The following is a 13,727-nucleotide window of genomic DNA, read 5'->3' as shown; positions in this document are numbered from 1 at the left end:
CCCCGCCGCTCCTCCCGCGCCCCCTCCCCTCCGCGCCGCTCCCCGGCGCTCCTCCCCTCCTCTCCCCGCCCGCGTCTCTCTCCCGGCGCCCCTCCCCTCCTCCTCCCGCGCCCCCGCCCCTGCCCCTCGCCCGCGCCCGCGCCCGCGCCCGCGCTCGCGGCCCCGCCCGGGCCGACCGGCGGAGTGCGCCCTCGCGTGGACGTGGACGTGGACGCGGGCGCGGGCGCGGGCGCGGGCGCGCGGGGAGGCGGCGGCGGAGGGCGGCCGTTGCGGGCCGGCCCGCGGGGCTGAGGCCGAGCCGAGCCGGGCCCGCGCCCGCGGGGGGCCCACCATGCGGCGGCTGCGGCGCCTGGCGCACCTGGCGCTCTTCTGCCCCTTCTCCAAGGGCCTGCAGGTAGGCGCCCCCCACCCCCACCCCCACCCCCACCCCGGCCTCCGTGCCGCCCGCGGGCTGGGAGGGCCTGGGGTCGGGACGTCGCGGGCCGGCGGGGGCTGCGGGGTGGCCGCCCCGGCCCGCGGGGCCGCAGAAGCCCCTCCCCCACGGGCGGGACCCCTCCCCCACCCCCCTTCCCAGAGGCCCGGAAACCGCGCCGAGTCCGCGCCGGCCCCTCACTTGGAAGAGGTGAGGTTGGTTTTCCTGTTGTGGAAAACTTGGGACCCGCAGAAACGCCGTCAGAAGGACATAACCTCCCCGTGGGTCGTCTCCCAGCCGGCCCGACCTCAGGGGTGTGCCCTGACCCCACCATGACCTTGGACGAGTCTCCGTCCCCGCCAGGGGGCCGCTGTCTGCGGGGGAAGCGCAGGCTGCCTTGGGAACCACGGTGGGAAGCCTGTCACCGCTGCTTTGGGTGGTCGGGGCCAGGCCCACCCCCGAGACCGAAATGCGCCTGCCCTCCGCAGCCCTGTTCAGGGCAGCCCACACCTCCCTGGCCTCTGCAGGCCGTTCTGGGGCAAGAGGGTCCCTGCCGTGGTGCGCCCTTGGCCCCGGCCTGGCTGTCCTCCCGTCCCCTCCGGGAAGAAGCCTGGGAGTCAGGAAACATTCAGGTTTTGTGTCTGTGGGGGACGCCCTCCCTGCCCACCTGGGCCTCAGGGTGCATCCTGGTCTCCACCCAGCCCTGGGCAAGATGGGAGCTGAGGGGTCTGAGGGTGCACCCGCAGGCCTGGGAAGTGGGGTGTGCCCTCCCCGCCCCCCCCACCCCATCCTGAGGGAGGGGCCTTGACCAGGTTGCTGCAGAGGAGGCCCAGAGCTTGACCTAGGTACTGGGACGGTCTGGTTCCCAGGGGTTGGAGCCAGCCCCGCCCACCTGCTATTAAGGGGCCACATTCAGAGCCTCAGTCTCCCTGTCCGTGAAACATCCTTCTGGGCTAGAGGTAAGGGTTGGTGCCATGGTGCGCGTGGGGTGCTGGTGCATGGGTGACGTGGCTGTTACTGACCCCTGAGTGATTCTCCTTACTCCCCAAGTGGCTTGATTAGGAACTGAGGCCAGGTGGGATCGGGGAGCTGCATAGGACTCGGCCGAGAGTAAGCCTGTCCTGCCCCAGGGGCTCACTCACTGGTGGGAGACGGGACGCTTGGAGGGCAGGCACGGCTCCTAGAGGAAGGACCCATCTAACCCATCCAGGACCCAGAGCGTGGGGACCGCATACTGGGAGAGCATGGAGGGAGTCTGGCAGGGCCGAGGTGCTATCTGTGCTGGGCCCTGCAGGCAGGCTCCTGGGCCCTTGGTCACCCCGTGTGCCTGGGTCCGCCCCAGGTCCCCCCCGCCCCGAGGCCCAGCGCTCCTACCCATCAACCTCTGACCCCTGCCGCCAGCCTTCAGGGCCCTCTGGGAGCTGAATGCCCACCCAAGGCCCCGCTCCCGCCACCTCGCGGCATTGTGCGCCGCCGGCCGGAAGTCTTCTGACCTTGTCCTGCCACAGCGACACCCCCCCCAGCTCCCGGCCCCCCATCCACTGTTTCTCTGCTTTCCTGTTTTTCATTTTGAACAAATGTGACGGAAGCAGATGTGGTGGCAGGGACAAGGAGGGCTGAGGCCCAAGCCTTCCTGTTCTTCCCTGGTCCTTGCTGCCCCTCAGGGGCCCCTGGAGCTCCCCGGGGCCCTCCTGCCGCAGCCCCTCCCAGGGCGGGAGCCAGGGAATCGGGAGGTGAGGCCCCCACCCTGTCCTCACTGGAGAGCCGGTGGCCCTGTCTCTCAGCGCCAGCCCCAGCGTTCAGCTAGCCGGGACCCCGGGCTACCAGGACTGGAGCCGCCGCCCTGGGGCACGTAGTGTGGCTGGAGGGAGGTCGGGGGGCACGGGGACCTGAAGCTCTGGGCCCTCCTGCTCTCCTGGCCCCCCGGGTCCCAGCCCTTTCCTCTGGGGTTCACCTCCCGCCCCCGACTGAGACATTGGTAACCCCATCCCCTCAGTTGGCTGCTCTAGGACGGCCGTCTGGGAGGCCTGTGATCTGCCAGGGCGGGGGGTGGGGCTGGGAGGTGGTGTCCCTGGAACCCAGGGGTTGGGGAGCTGGGTGGGACACCGAACCCTCAGCCCACCTGCTTGTGCATGGGTCTGGGCCCTCACATCCTGCGATTCTGCTCATCAGCTGGGGAAACCTGGCAGAGGGGGCTGAACCCCCACAGAAGCTGTCCCCCGCCCACCCAGACATCTGGGACAAGGCCTCTGGCAGTGGGGGCAGGGGCTATTTATCTTATTTATTGTTTACTGTGGGAAAATACACACCATGTGAAGTTTAGCATCTTAACCATTTTTGAGGGCACAGTTCAGGGGCGTCAGGCACATTCACGCGGTCGTGCAGCCGTCCCCCCGTCTGTCCCCCGAACGTGTTCATCTTCCCAGACTGGATCCTCCCCTCCCCGCCACGCCTGTGGATCCGACTTCTCCAGGGCCTCCTGTGAGTGGGTCCTACAGGACTTGTCCTTCTGTGTGTGACAGGCTCATCTGAGGACAGTGATCTCAAGGTTCATCCGCGTTGTAGCCTGTGTTGGGATTCCCTGCCTTTTAAAGAGCAGATGACGTTCCACGGTGTGGACGGACCCTGTTTTGTTTCCCCCCTCACCGGTCGGTCGACCCTAGGGTTGTGTCTCTCTTTGGCCCTCGGGACAATGTGGCCGTTCTCGTGGGTGTGCGAGGTCGTGTCCCTTCCAGGCTCCCCGGGTGGGGGCTGCTGAGACCCTGCCCCCTGTGCCAGCGCCCCCCCGCCCCGTCCCCCGTGCTGGCCCTGGCCCAGCTGGAACTGCCCACCGGTCAGAGGACAGGGTGCACGGGTGGTGATTTTCCACCTCGACCTTGTGCAGAGGTTACAACGTCGTCATGAAATGAGGGTAAGATGAGAGAGAATTTGTGAAAAAAGGTCTTTATTCGTCAAAGTAGACTTGCCTACTCTGTGTCCCTTCGGTTTGAAACTTATCTTTGCCTGCCTGCGTGATTTAAAAGTCTGGGAGCACCGCGCAGCGGCCCCCAGCCCGGAGTGGGTGCACCGAGGGCGGAGGGAGACTGGGAGGAGAGACGTAGGGAGTGCCCCCGGGTGGTGGGCAGCTTTGGAAGCCGGAGCCCGGCAGGGTGCTGGCCCCGGGGGTGGGGGTGGGAGGTAGGCCGGGAAGGCCGGGGTCAGTGGAGGGGGAGGTAAACGCACCCCGAACGTGGCACTTCCTCTCTCCCCCCAGGGCCGGCTCCCGGGCCTCCGGGTCAAGTACGTCTTCCTGCTGTGGCTGGGCATCTTTGTGGGCAGCTGGCTGGTGTATGTGCACTACTCGACCTACGCGGAGCTCTGCCGCGGGCACGTCTGCCAGGTGGTCATCGTAAGTGTCGCCTCGTGGGCTGGTGCGGGGCCGGGGGCGGGGGCGGCATGCCCTGGACCCTCAAGACGCCAGCAGGGTGGACTTTCAGGTGGGCCCGGGAGCGCCGTGCAGAGCCGTCTCTGGCTGGCTGCGGAAGAGACGGGGTGGCGGGGAGGGGGGGGACCGTGGGGACGCCACTGCAGGTGTGCAGGACGGCATGGGCTGGCGGCTGGGCGCGTTCACAGAGGTCTGGGGGGAGGACTTTCAGCAGGGAGACTGGGATGGGCAGATGTGGGTGGCCTCGAGGGCCCCTCGCTAAGGGAGGCTGTGAGGCATGGTCCTCAGAGCCTCCCGTGGTGGGGAGGGGGGTGGTCACTGCCTGTGGCCTCAGGGAATGTGACGTGTGTGAGCCACTCATGAGCGTGTATGTTTGTGGGTGTGCGTGGGAGGGGAGGGGCGTGACGAGCTTGCGTATGCTCATACACGTGAAGGCACGCGGACTCGTGTGTGCACACCTAGCTCACGCCCTGCTTCTGTGGACACTCGGTGACTCGGGCGGGAGGTAGGGGCCGCGCCAGCCCACGAGGCACCGACAAGCCCCAGGCTCTTCTGACCCCCCTCGGCACCCTGCCTGGCCTTCTCCCGGGCAGTCTGGAGCCCCTGGCGAGCGGGTGGCCAGGGTACCGCCGCCCCCTCGATGGGCCTGCAGGACCCACCCTGGAGCATCAGGAACTCGGGGCTCTGCACCTGCCCCACCGGAGCCGGGCAGCCTGGAAGATGAAGGGGGCCTTGTCTCCGGGGGGGGGGGGGTCCTGTGTGGGGCTGAAGTTGGCCACGGGAGGGCTCAGACAAGCCAGCTCTGGCGCAGAGCCCCCAGGGGCCCCAACTGGGAAGGTCCAGACATGGCAGTGGGGAGGGAGTGGGGGGTCCGGAGGTGGGAGAACCCATGTGATGGGGTTTTCAAGAGTGTTGGTTAAGCACCTCCTCAGGACAGGCCAGCACCGGGCCCCGAGGACACGGTGTCCACACTGGGGGAACGGCTTTCCCATTTCCTGCCTGTTCTCGGTGGCCTTCAGGAGCCAGGTCTGAGCTGGGCACCAGACACAGGGCTCTGCCCTCACGGTCCAGGGGGTCCGGGGACACACGAGGGCAGATGTGGGGGGGGGGGGGGCTCTGGGTGGGGAGAGGCCCTGCTGTGTGGACAGCTCGGTGGGCCCGGGGAGCCAGGTGCAGGGCAGGCGACCTGGGGCCCTGGGAGGCCTGTGGTGAGGGTTGTGGAGGGCTGTGGGGGGATGCAGGGTGGCTGGGGTGAGGGTGGTGGGTGGGGCAGGGAGATCGGGCAGGAGGTGAGGGCTGGGGATCTGGCTTAGGGGTGCAGGGAGCAGCCAACTAGAGGGTCAGCTGGTGTTTCTGAGCCTGAGGGTCCGCTGGGGGCCCAGCAGGGGACTGCCCCTCTCCCAACAAGGGGGACTGTAGCTCCTCCCTCCCCCCACCCTCCCCCAGGGTCTCTCGGCTGCTGAGCGCCTGGCCCTCAGTCCATGAGGACGTGTCTGCCTCGTGGGGGTATTTTCTGTCTCGCCCAGGCCCCACAGCGTGTGCACGACCACGCGCCAGGGCCACGGGCAGTTCGGGTCGGGTTCTCCGTGGCCTCTGGCTGTCTGATGGGTACTAGCCTTGAGCCCCTGCCGCGGCCCCGTGTGCAGGTGGGAAGCAGGCTGGGAGGCGAGGCGACACGCTGCCCCCTCAGCCTCTGTGGGAGCCCCTCCCCGGGCCCGGAGGGCAGTGCGCGCCCGCCCACCCACCTCCAAGGCCCTGCAGTTCTGTGGGGTTCTGGGGGGGGCACACCCCTCGTGGAGGAGGGCATCCCTACGAGGCGGGCGAATGGGATTTTCTTTTCTTTTGCCACCCTGATGACGGCATCGTTCGCGTGGCGCCGTGGCACGGACCCTCCTTCCCGGCTCCCTGAGCTGAGCCACGGCCTCGGGTTTTGTCCCTGGGCCTGCCCGCCCTCCCCCCGCACGTTGGGCGCCTCGCTCTCCTTCCTCCAAGCCCGGCTCGGCAAGGGCCTGGGCTCCATGGCGACGGTGATGCACTTCCAGGAATGCACCCCACAAGCTCCAGAGCTCCAGATGGCCGCACCTCCCGCCTCGGGGGGAAGGGCCGCGCTCCGTCACCGCTAAGCTTTCCCACCCTCCTCAGGGTCAGCCCAGACCCCCGGGCTTCAGGGGGCCGCAAAGGAGGGGGCCCAACGTGGTTATCGCTGCAAGCGGCTGGCTGGCTGTGGGTCTGGCTAAGCCCCCGGTGACGGACACGGGGAGGAGCCGCGCCAGTGCCCCCAGCTGGCCCCCAGGCTCCCTGTACGCCACCGTCGGGGCAGAGGCGGGGCCCACGCCAGGGAGTAGCAGACTCCCAGACCTGGCAGGTGGGGGGCTGGGTGGCGGGGGGCAGCTCTCAGGCCACGGTGAGCAGAGGCCCTTGCCAGCTGCTCTGGGCGGTGCCTTGGCCGTCCGCTGAGCCTCAGGTGTGGCTGGAAGCTGCAGTGGCGGCGGCGGTGCCCTCCCAGAGGGGGTGTGGCTTGAGAACCAGGGGGCACCTGGCAGGTGTGGTGGGGCCTCGAGCTGCCCACCCGGGGTGCCCCACGTGGGTGACGGGGTGAGGACTCGGCCTGGGGAGGGGCCCCGCCGCCTCAGCCCGCCCCCTGGCGTCCCCATCCACAGTGTGACCAGTACCGCAAGGGCATCATCTCCGGCTCCGTCTGCCAGGACTTGTGCAACTTGCACAAGGTGGAGTGGAGGACCTGCCTCTCCTCCGTTCCCGGCCGGCAGGTAAGCCCAGAGGGGTCGCAGGGTCGGGTGTGGGGCAGGCCCTCCGCTCTCTGTCATCCCCCCCCGCCCCCCCCCCCCCCCCCGACGTCTGCACAGAGGGCTCCTCTGGCCCCACCCAGGTATACAGCGGGCTGTGGCAGGGCAAGGAAGTGACCATCAAGTGTGGCATCGAGGAGGACCTCAACTCCAAGGCCAGGTCGGACGCGGCCCCCCGGCAGGAGCTGGTACTGTTTGACAAGCCCACACGGGGCACCTCGATTAAGGAGTTCCGAGAGATGACCCTCAGCTTTCTCAAGGTCAGTTGGCTCCTGCGAGTTGGGTGTGGAGTTGACCCCAGGAATGTGTGCACAGGGCAGGAGGCAGGCTGGGTCGGGGCCGTACCCACCGGACAGGGGTCTGGCTAGACCTCGGCTGCAAGCAGACGCTTGCTCAGGGGGCCACCCCCTGGGTGCAGAGGACCCGTTCCCTGGCCCGGGGCATCTGTGGGGGGAGCAGGGAGCTGTGTGTGCATGGGAGGTGGGGGTGGGTGGGAGCAGATGAGAAGTCACCGGCCCCGCACACCTCTCAGCTCTGTGCTGAGGTGCCCACTCCCAAGCTCCCTGAGCACCAGTGGAGACCAGAAAGCCCCAGGAACGGCTCCTGGAGAAAGGAAGGTGTGCCAGTGGCCAGGGAGGGCTCCCAGGAGGTGGTGAGAGGTCTTCCCACATCCCTGGGTCGTCCCCTCCTGCTTGTGTGCGCTTGGACGGGCTCTCCCAAGCTGGCCGATGCACGGGGTTCCCAGGGTCTGAACCAAGTAGGTCAAGGCTGGCATCCTGCCAGCCTCGAAACCCACCATGCGGTCAAGCCCGCGGGCCCTGAAATGACTCGGTGTCCCTCTCCCTCGGTCTCCGATGTCAGGCGAACCTGGGGGACCTGCCGTCCCTGCCGGCGCTGGTCGGGCGGGTCCTGCTCATGGCGGACTTCAACAAGGACAGCAGGGTGTCCCTGGCGGAGGCCAAGTCGGTGTGGGCCCTGCTGCAGCAGAACGAGTTTCTGCTGCTGCTGTCCCTGCAGGAGGACCACGCCTCCAGGCTGCTGGGCTCCTGTGGGGACCTCTACGTCACCGAGGGCGTCCCACACGGCTCCTGGCACGGGGCCGCTCTCCCACCCCTCCTGCGCCCGCTGCTGCCCGCCGCCCTGCACACGGCCCTCCAGCAGTGGCTGGGGCCCGCGTGGCCCTGGAGGGCCAAGATCGCCATCGGGCTCCTGGAGTTCGTGGAGGAGCTTTTCCACGGGGCCTACGGGACCTTCTACATGTGCGAGACCACGCTGGCCAACGTGGGCTACACGGCCAAGTACGACTTCAAGATGGCGGACCTGCAGCAGGTGGCGCCCGAGGCTGCCGTGCGCCGCTTCCTGCGGGGCCGCCACTGCGAGCACAGCGCGGACTGCACGTACGGCCGGGACTGCAGGGCCCCTTGCGACAAGCTCATGCGCCAGTGCAAGGGCGACCTCATCCAGCCCAACCTGGCCAAGGTGTGCGAGCTGCTGCGGGACTACCTGCTGCCCGGCGCCCCCGCCGACCTGCGCGAGGAGCTGGGCAAGCAGCTGCGCACCTGCACCACGCTGAGCGGGCTGGCCAGCCAGGTGGAGGCGCACCACTCCCTGGTGCTGAGCCACCTCAAGACCCTGCTCTGGAAGAAGATCTCCAACACCAAGTACTCCTGAGGGGCGCCCCCCTCCCGCCCTCCCGCTCACCAGGGGGCGCCCGGGGCCCTAGCGAGCCACTCCTCCCTCTTCGCCCTGCCGGGCCAGCTCTGCCAAGGGGGCCAGGGCCAGGACCGAGGCGGGGTGGGGGCCTGGCCAGGCGGCCGGTCTGCACAGAAGCCCGGGAAGTGGTGTGGAGCCCTTCCCCCACCCCCCGCCTTCCCAGCTCTCCAGACCCCACGACCAGACAGAGGGGCTGTCGAGCTGGACCAGGAGGCTGGGGTGGGGGCGGGGGAGCAGGACGGGAGTACGCGGAGCCTGACCACCAGGGGCTGAAGGACCCTCCCAAGGTTTTGTTACCTTTAAGGACTCGTGATGTAAATAAACAGCTTTTCTGTGAGTGCCCCGGAGTCCCTTACCCTGGACCCTAGACCGGCTGTCAGCCACCTGGGCTCAGAGGTAGGGGCTGCGGACGGAAGACGCGTGGCCCCCAGGGTCTAGCTGTGGGAAAAGGCCTCAGCGGGCATCGCGCTGGGGTCTCCTAGAGCCCAGCCACATCCGGGGGGGGGGGGGGGGGGAGGCAGGAGGAGTGGAGTGGGGATGGGACCGGGACTGCTGAGGTTATGGCACAATAGCAATGGTGCTCTGGGAGGAAGCGTGGAGCCCAGCTCTGCACGGTTACTGGCAAGCAGCTCATTTTCTGGTTCCAGACCACCCCTCCTGCGGTGCCGGGCTCACAGAACACACTGGAGGAATTTGGATTTCAGTGAACCCCAACGTGGAAAACCCACTATCTGGGAGAGTCCAGCATTTTCCCTGCCCCTCCCCAAAGAGAAGCTGCAGGAGCCCGGCACCACTCCCCGCCCCCCGGGGTCCCCACTGTTGAGGAGCCCAGGCCTGTGCAAGGAACTGAGAATCTGCAGGCTGCGACCTGCCCCACAGAAGGAGCAGGAGCCAGCCCCAGGGTGCGAGCAGGCGGCTCCCTCTCTCGTCCTGGGGTCACGGCTTCAAGACCTCTACACGATGATCAGGGACTGACTCTGCGAGCTGGGGTCAGCGCACCTCCCTGCCCCAGGTCACCGGGGACAACTCCCGAGGCCGTGGGCTTTTGCAGGCCGAACTCCAAGGGGTTATTTAAAACCCTGCCTGGGAAGTGACTCAGGAACTTGGGGCGGACACCCCGGCCCACGCCCTCCTCTAAATGTCACCCGGTCAAACCACCAGGTGGCAGCTCAGCAGAGCAAAGCCGCCCCACCCCCATACCCACCGGTGCGTGCGCCCGCCCACCCTGTCGCCACGCGGCCTCCGCTAAGCAAACTGAGGAGAAGCCAAGTCAAGACGGCTTATTCAAGACCGGTTTAGCCTCGAGTTTTGCCGACAGAGAAACAGTTTTATTGAAAAATAACAGCACTCGATCCTTCAGCTTACTTCAGCACCGTTTGCCTAAACCTGTTCCCGACTCCAGCCGTCCTCCCGCGTCTTCAGCGTTAGTTCTCAACCCCCGTTCCACCTTACGTTGAAATCACCTCTCCCGTCCGCATTTTCCTCCCTTGTGTGCAGGGCAAATAGTCCACACGCGGCACAAGCAGCAGTTTAGAACCCCGGACTCCGGGCAGCTCGAAACCTCTGCTCCCCGCGGGACGCAGCGGCCGGGGAGGAAGAATGAGGACCCGAGACACCCGCGCGGGGCGGCCTCCGAGCGGGGGGGGGGGGGCTCCTCCGAAAGCAGAGGCGAGGCAGCTCTGCCAACAATCGCTGCGTCAAAAGTGGAGGCCCTGGCCCCCCGACGTACCTTGACCCCTCGTCTGTGCTCTCAATCGCGTCTACTTTTCTTGGATTTTTTGGAGTCAGAGGGGGCCCAACGAACAGTTCAACACTCCCCGCCTTGCCCCGCAGACCCACGCCACAGGACTGCTTTCCAACACGCCAGCACTCTGCACAAGCGTTTCAGAAAGCAATGCAAAATACCTTGCTACTTCTTGGCTTTGTATCAGGGAATGTCTCACCCTGAGCAGACGGCCTGGATCTCGCCTGGCTGGGCCGGCTGGGCTCTCCACCTGAAAACAAGGCAGGACAGCCCTCGTCACAACCGCTACCCGAGTGCGGTTTACCCAGACCACCCCCCTCCACTCGCCAGCACGCTGGTCTGGAGGGTCACGTATAGGGTTCTAGGTGGCACTGCGGCGTCTCCTTGGCGGGACAAAGCCAGGTGTGGCCCTCTGGTGTTCCCCCACCCGCCCTCCGGGCCCACCTCCTGCTCTGCTGTCTCAAGGGTCCTTAGAGCAGGGTGTGGGGGCACAGGGCTTAGAAGCCCCAGCCACTCGGGAGCAGCCGGAGTGCAAAACACACTCGCCCGAAGACCTCCAGAAAGCCCTCCCCAGACAGACCTACAGAACGATCACTTCCAAGAGGGAGACCCTCTCCTGGTCAGTCCCAGCGGGCCAAAGGCCGGCCACACGCTCGCCTCCATGCGCCCCCCCGTGACGAGGGTCATCTTACACACGAGAACCCGAAGGGCAAAGCGGCTGGTGCCCCGCTCGGCGTTCCAGCTAGAAGCCCAGAGGCAGGGCTACCTGTGGCGCGTAAGCACCGCCCGCGGCAGCTGGCAGGCATGTTCGGCTACAAACCATTCTTAGTGCCCACGGTTCTGAGCACTGAGCGTAGAAATAGCCGCTTCCTCTTTGCCCCAACGTCACAGGTGCAGCAGAGCAGCTGTGTCTGTGGTGCCGGGAGGCCCGGCGTCTGAGGGGCACAGCCACCCCCCCGACCCCCAGCAAGGAGGCGGCAGGGTAACACCTCACCTGCTGGGGCCAGCGTCTCCTCTCCACCTTGGTCTGGACGGTGACGGTGTTATTCTGGCCCACGTTCACAGGCTGGCAGTCCCCTTCCTTCCTGGATTAAGGAACAAATACCCTGACCCCCCAAAAACCACCGTGTAAAGTTGGCCGCCATTATTACCGTTACCAAATCAGACACCAGCCTCTACCTCTGCGGGACTGTGACAGCCGTCTGGCGAGGCGCGTGGCAGGGAGGCGCTTTCGAGCGGTCTCTCGTCCTGCCTGTCACTCGTGTTTCCAACCCCGGCTGCTACGGACGAGGTGATCCTTTTTAACTTTTCTGCGGTCACCTTTAGGAGCCCCAACGGGCAGCCCGCACTGGCGCCTTAGTGCCCGATGTAGCCGGGGGACCGCAGTGCAGCCGGGAGGGCCTTCCTTCCTGAGGGGTTGCTGCCCGCCCCGCCCCCCCCCCCCCCCCCCAAGAGCTACTAACCAACGGACCAGAAAGCCACAAACCAGGGGACGGGCCAGGAAACAGTGCCCTGCAATTCTTAAAACCGGAGAAAGCCAGGATGGCCGGCCTGTGCCACGGTCTCCGCATTGTCAAAACCCTGCAACTTGACCGCTCGAGTTTCTGGCTGCGCAACGCATCCAACTTGCTTCAGGAGGCAGAGCCCGCTAACGCTCTGACCCAGAGTCATTTGAAGGTTAGATGGATAGGGGCCGGTGCTCCGTCTCCCCCAAAGGAAATTTCAGGTGCCTTCAATTCTTTTCATCCCTGGGGCGGGGAACCCTCAGCCCTTCAGCAGGTCAGCCTACCTGAAATCCACTCACCTCTTCTGCTCATCCCTGCTCGTCAGCGACTCACTCCTACCTCCTGCTGTCAAAGGCCGGACCGCCTCACCATCCGAGGCCACCCAAGAGCTGCGACACAACGGAAGGGCTTTCACGTGAGGCTCCAGGGTGCCAGGAAGCGCATCTACGATCTAGCTCCCTGTCCGCTGTCAGGCCATTAATCATCCAGACGTTCTGCAGCCGGAACGCTGGGCGTAGACAAGCCTCCCTTCTCTCTGCCGCCGAATGACACAAATGTGACACCAACGCAGCCACACCTGCAACGCCTCTGGGGGCAGTGAGCTCTGTGCCGGGAACACCAGCAACTCAAGGGTTATTCCCCTGACCGCATGGATGGTGGACTGGCCCCCGTTCAGAAAACCACACACACGCCACACGTCAGGGCGGACTTGTTTCAGCGCCTCCGTGTCGACTCACCTGAGACCCCAGGACGCCCTCCCAGGTGCTCGGTCTCTAGCAAACTCCCTACAGAAAAAGGAAAGCAGCCCTTTGTAAAACTCCGGCAAACCCACAAGGAGCCACTTCTCCTGGGCTGTTCTGCTTGCGTTCGGCGTCCAGAGACCCTGCCACCAGGCCTACGCGTGGCCAGGAACCCCCAAAACCCATTTACCGTCCCCCTCCCCGGTCCCCGCCTAACTCGAGTGTGGGAAACTAAGGTCACTGGCTGGCCGCGTATGGAGCCCGGGGACCAGGTCTAGGAATGCCTGTCCCCACCGGGCCCCCGGCTCAGCAGCGGCATTCACACCACCGCGCTTCGGAAGCCGCCTTTCGGCCACACCCGACCAGGGAATGAGGGGCAGCCGACCCGCTTTTTAAAGCAAAAACAACGCGTGGCCAGAGGCGGGAGGCCACTTCCTCCGGGTCTCAACCCGCGAGGGAGGGCGGCGGGCGCTCAGCAAGGTCCGGACCCGCCCGCCGCCTGGCCCGGGGCCTGCCGTCCCTTCCGCGGCCGGCCCGGCACCGGGGGCGCACGGCCGCAGCTCGGGTCACGGCTGGCAAGCCTGGCGGGGCGGCGGGCGCCCGGGGCTCCGGGAACCAGGCCGCTCGCACCACGCGGAGACGCCGCCACCGCCCGGAAAGGACGCGCGCACGCGCGGTGCGCCTTTTATATCGCGTACGGCGGCCCGCGAGGGCCAAACCGCGCCGTCCCCAGCACGCCGCCGCAGCGCCCCCTAGCGGAGTCTCCCGGCCTCTGCCGCCGCCTGTCGCTCCCCGGGAGCCGTCCCCAGAGACAGCCAGGCCCCACCGGCTGGAGCTCCCACTCTCTGCCGGCGCCCCCGGCTCGGTCCGCTGCGGGCGGCAGCCCCGGGTCCTCCTCCTGGAGAGTGCGAGCCAGCGAAACGGAGATCCGGTGACCCACGTCCCGTGGGGGGCAGGACTGCAGGAATTGATCTGTGCAAAGCACCTGTCCCGCACCCCGAGAGCGGCCCGGAACCTGGGGCCTCCTCTCTGCGGAGGCTAGGCTGAGCCGCTGCCGGGCGGCGGGGGGGCCTCTCAGGAGGATCCCCTGCGGGGAGCGCCGCCTTCACCCCCTGGGGGGGGGTCACCTGGGCAAGGCCTCTCGCCGAGCGGGGCGGGGCCGCTAGGGCACCAGGCAGCGCCCCTCTGCTTCCTCCTGCACCTGGAAGGTTCTGGGGTCGGGTCGGGAAGGACCTCCAGGGATTCATTAGCCTCCTGGTGCTTCTCCCCAGCTAACAAATTACCGCTAACTGGGGCCGATGGGGCGTGGCCTGTGGAGCCGGGGTCAAGTCAGGGTAAGTTACTGCTGAGGACTGAGGACGCATCCAGGAAGAATGCTACCGTGC

General features: G+C 66.9%; 1 protein-coding gene, 1 long non-coding RNA gene and 2 other non-coding genes across 7 annotated transcripts; 1 reads left to right on the top strand and 3 right to left on the bottom strand.

Annotated features, from left to right (window-relative positions):
* Positions 1–254: 254 nt before the first annotated feature.
* Positions 255–8,691, top strand: DIPK1B (divergent protein kinase domain 1B). Of its 3 annotated transcripts, none has more exons than XM_047830701.1 (5): positions 255–394; positions 3,666–3,800; positions 6,497–6,604; positions 6,724–6,900; positions 7,658–8,691. In XM_047830701.1, the coding sequence occupies exons 1-5, from the start codon at positions 332–334 to the stop codon at positions 8,309–8,311; spliced, it is 1,137 nt and encodes a 378-aa protein (XP_047686657.1). In that variant the 5' UTR covers positions 255–331; the 3' UTR covers positions 8,312–8,691. The 3 variants fall into 3 exon arrangements, with proteins under 3 accessions (XP_047686657.1, XP_047686655.1, XP_047686656.1); XM_047830699.1 differs by having other exon boundaries at positions 7,502–8,691; XM_047830700.1 differs by lacking the exon at positions 255–394 and adding an exon at positions 2,935–3,323 and having other exon boundaries at positions 7,502–8,691.
* Positions 8,692–9,623: 932 nt separating this feature from the next.
* Positions 9,624–13,010, bottom strand: LOC125150595 (uncharacterized). Of its 2 annotated transcripts, XR_007146396.1 has the most exons (5): positions 12,340–13,010; positions 11,902–11,991; positions 11,092–11,203; positions 10,259–10,347; positions 9,624–10,032 (listed from the first exon to the last, which is right to left on the bottom strand). It is a non-coding gene; the product is annotated as an uncharacterized LOC125150595 (long non-coding RNA). The 2 variants fall into 2 exon arrangements; XR_007146395.1 differs by having other exon boundaries at positions 9,624–10,347.
* LOC125151049 (small nucleolar RNA SNORA43) lies at positions 10,900–11,035 on the bottom strand. The gene has a single exon (XR_007146608.1). It is a non-coding gene; the product is annotated as a small nucleolar RNA SNORA43 (small nucleolar RNA).
* Positions 12,068–12,201, bottom strand: LOC125151051 (small nucleolar RNA SNORA17). The gene has a single exon (XR_007146610.1). It is a non-coding gene; the product is annotated as a small nucleolar RNA SNORA17 (small nucleolar RNA).
* Positions 13,011–13,727: the final 717 nt, after the last annotated feature.

The sequence above is a fragment of the Prionailurus viverrinus genome, chromosome D4 (assembly GCF_022837055.1).
Source record: "Prionailurus viverrinus isolate Anna chromosome D4, UM_Priviv_1.0, whole genome shotgun sequence".
Taxonomy (NCBI): Eukaryota; Metazoa; Chordata; class Mammalia; order Carnivora; family Felidae; genus Prionailurus; species Prionailurus viverrinus.
This window is presented reverse-complemented; position numbering and strand designations above follow the sequence as displayed.